Source organism: Triticum dicoccoides, chromosome 5B, assembly GCF_002162155.2.
Source record: "Triticum dicoccoides isolate Atlit2015 ecotype Zavitan chromosome 5B, WEW_v2.0, whole genome shotgun sequence".
Taxonomy (NCBI): domain Eukaryota; kingdom Viridiplantae; phylum Streptophyta; class Magnoliopsida; order Poales; family Poaceae; genus Triticum; species Triticum dicoccoides.
The window spans coordinates 633,698,293-633,701,319 of NC_041389.1; the positions used below are offsets into that span (position 1 = coordinate 633,698,293).

At 57.3% G+C, this 3,027-nt stretch overlaps 1 protein-coding gene across 1 annotated transcript; it reads right to left on the minus strand.

Annotated features, from left to right (window-relative positions):
* Nucleotides 1-315: 315 nt before the first annotated feature.
* LOC119306448 (probable polyol transporter 6) lies at nt 316-2,261 on the minus strand. Its single transcript, XM_037582663.1, has 2 exons — nt 2,019-2,261; nt 316-1,933 (listed from the first exon to the last, which is right to left on the minus strand). The coding sequence occupies exons 1-2, from the start codon at nt 2,026-2,028 to the stop codon at nt 534-536; spliced, it is 1,410 nt and encodes a 469-aa protein (XP_037438560.1). The 5' UTR covers nt 2,029-2,261; the 3' UTR covers nt 316-533.
* Nucleotides 2,262-3,027: the final 766 nt, after the last annotated feature.

A 3,027-nucleotide genomic window follows, 5' to 3' on the forward strand; every position in this document is an offset into this window, starting at 1 on the left:
AAAATAAACAGACGGAATGGGCCGGCCAGTAGTACAGTGCGGGGTCGAAGCTTCCAGGCAGCAGACCGAAGGAGCACTTGCAGTGAAGATATAAACATTTCCCAAAAAATTCCCATTCTTTTTCTAAATATCGTTTTGGAAATTTCATGTCAATACTCACGACAGCTACCACAATACAGTACTGATAGGTTATCTTTCTTGCTAATAAACCTTCCAAAGTGCAGCACTATTTGTAATAAAAGCTAGTATTAAAGTCCTAGGACCAAACACTACGGCCATGCGACCGATGAGCGTGAGAAGATATAAACATTTCCCATGAAATTCCCATTCTTTTTCTAAAGATCGTTTTGGAAATTTCTTGTGAATACTCACGACAGCTACTACAATGCAGTACTGATAGGTTATCTTTCTGTTTACTCACCTTCCAAGGTGCAGCACTATTGTTAAAGCTATAAAATCGTATGAGAAAACACTACGGCCATGCGAAGTCTAGACACGTCCTGGTACATGGTTTGTACCGTCACCGTGAAACACTATGCCTTGCTGTCGGCCACCAGCATCGACGACGGCTGCTGCCTCCGCCGGGCGCCCCAACCCTGGCTGAACACCTCCTCGATCTCCTCCAGGGGCCTGCCCTGCGTCTCCGGGCAACAGAAGTAGAAGAACGTGGCAGCCACCACCGCCAACCCCGCGAAGAGGAAGAAGGCGCCGCCGATGGTGATCGCCTTGTACAGGGTGACGAAGGTCATGGACACGCCGGCGTTCATTATGCGGTTGATGGCCACGCCGATGCTGGCGCCCTGCGCGCGCAGCCGGAGCGGCCACACCTCCGAGCTGTAGGCCCACGTGATGGGCCCCACGCCGATGGAGAAGGAGGCGACGAAGGTGAACACCGTGGTGATGGCCAGCACGACCGCCCAGGGCGCGCCGTGGCCGTGAGGCGAGTGCTCGATGACGGTGAGCCCTAGGCCGAGGCAGGTTAGCGAGGCGACGATGCCGGCCAGGCTGGACAGGTAGAGCGGCCGCCGGCCGACGCGGTCGACGAGCAGGATCGCCGTCATGATGAACACCGTCTTGGTCACGCCCACGCCGATGGTCGCCGCGAGGATCTTGTTGCGGGTGGCGATTCCGGCCGCCTTGAAGATCCGCGGGGTGTAGAGCACCACGGCCTCGATCCCGCTCAGGTGCTGGAAGAAGTGGATGCCCAGGGCGGCCACGAGGACGCGACGAACGGTCGGCGTCGGGTGCAGGAACATCTCCTTCAACACGCTTTTGCCGCCGCTGCCGGGCGCGGGCGCGGCGTCTCCTCCCTCGACGAACCCGGCGGCGCTCTTGATGTCCGCGAGCCGCACGTCGGCCTCTCCCACCGTGTTGCAGACTTTCCGGAGAACCGCGAGGGCCTCGTCGGGGCGGCCCTGCATGACGAGCCACCGGGGCGACTCCGGCATGGCCAGGACGCCGATGGCGAGCACGGCGCTGGGGAGCGCGCCGAGCCCCAGCATGGTGCGCCAGCCGTAGACCAGCGGCAGCTTGGCGAGGAAGTAGTTGGACACGTAGCCAATGAGGATGCCGAAGCTGATGCAGATCTCGGGGAGCGAGGTGAGCGAGCCGCGGATGTCCGAGGACGCGATCTCGGCGGCGTAGACGGGCGCGATCATGAGCGCGTAGCCGACGCCGGCGCCGGCGACGCAGCGCCCCACGAGGAGCGTGGCGAAGTTGGGCGAGAGGCCCATGAGGACGGAGCCCGCGAGGAAGATGCAGGCGGCGAGCGAGATGGTGCGGCGGCGCCCCACCCAGTCGGAGACGCGGCCGGCAGTGAGGGAGCCGGCGAGCGCGCAGACGTTGAGGATGCCGGCCAGGACCTGCACCTGCGTGTCGTTGGTCCGGAGGTCCTCCTTGATGAACAGCATCGCGCCGCTCATCACGCCGGTGTCTGCATCCACAAGGTCACACATCTAACTTCACTTACAGAAGAGAGAATGGACATGCATGCATGGCGTTTCGTTCTGATCGCGTACCGTAGCCCATGAGGATGGAGATGATGGAGCCGATGACGGAGCAGGCGACTGCGTACTTGTTCGTCCTCCCACCGCCATCGCCGCCAATCTTCTTCCCTGCTCCTCCTGATCTCCCATGGCTGATGCCCCTCCGAGTCAGAGAGAAAGACGAACTACTGGAAATGGCAGGTGCGTCCTCCTGGCAGGAGTGATTTGCATCGCGGGTGACTAGGGCCGGATTGGACTGGCCATCCGCATGCAGCTTTGTACTCTACTTAACACTCACGGGCAGCTTGCTAGAACCTGGCTAATATCTCGGGATCGAGATGGGGATATCAACCAACCTTGACTTGATGCATGCATGCAAGGATAAGGGCTAATTTACTGTGTTGCCTTGTGTCAGATCAGAGCGGATCAGCGGAATCCATCCATGGCTAGAATTAGTCTTTTCCTCCCAAAATAAGCACCCTGTGGATAAGATCAGAAGAAGAGACCAGTCCAGTACGATTCTTCTACATGCAATCTATCCCATGATGGCATCCAGCTTTATTACATTATGAAACACAGGCGCTGTAGCGTCTACGGCGGGCAGGATGGCTGTGGAGCGTGGATGAGAGTGGTACACTAGAAGCATTGCAGCTTTTTTTTTTAGCATCAGTACAGACACAAGCGCTCATATACACGCGCATACAATCACCCCTATGAACGCACACACGCACACCCTACCCCTATGAGCACCTCCGAAAGACTGAGCCGGCATATCATCTTGAGATTTACGAAGCCACCGTAGGCGCCTCGTCGTCGACGGGAACGTCTCCTCCCACTGAAAGCACATCGCCGGAAATCCTGAAATAAATTCAGAAATAATGCGAGCACCAGGATTTGAACCCTGGTGGGTTGGGGATACCACTGTCCACCTAACCATCTCAACCACAGGTTGGTTCGCTAGAAGCATTGCAGCTGTTCATCGTCACAAACTTATGTTACAACATTAGAAACAAGCTCTCTAAACTGAAATTTGGGGCTTTCA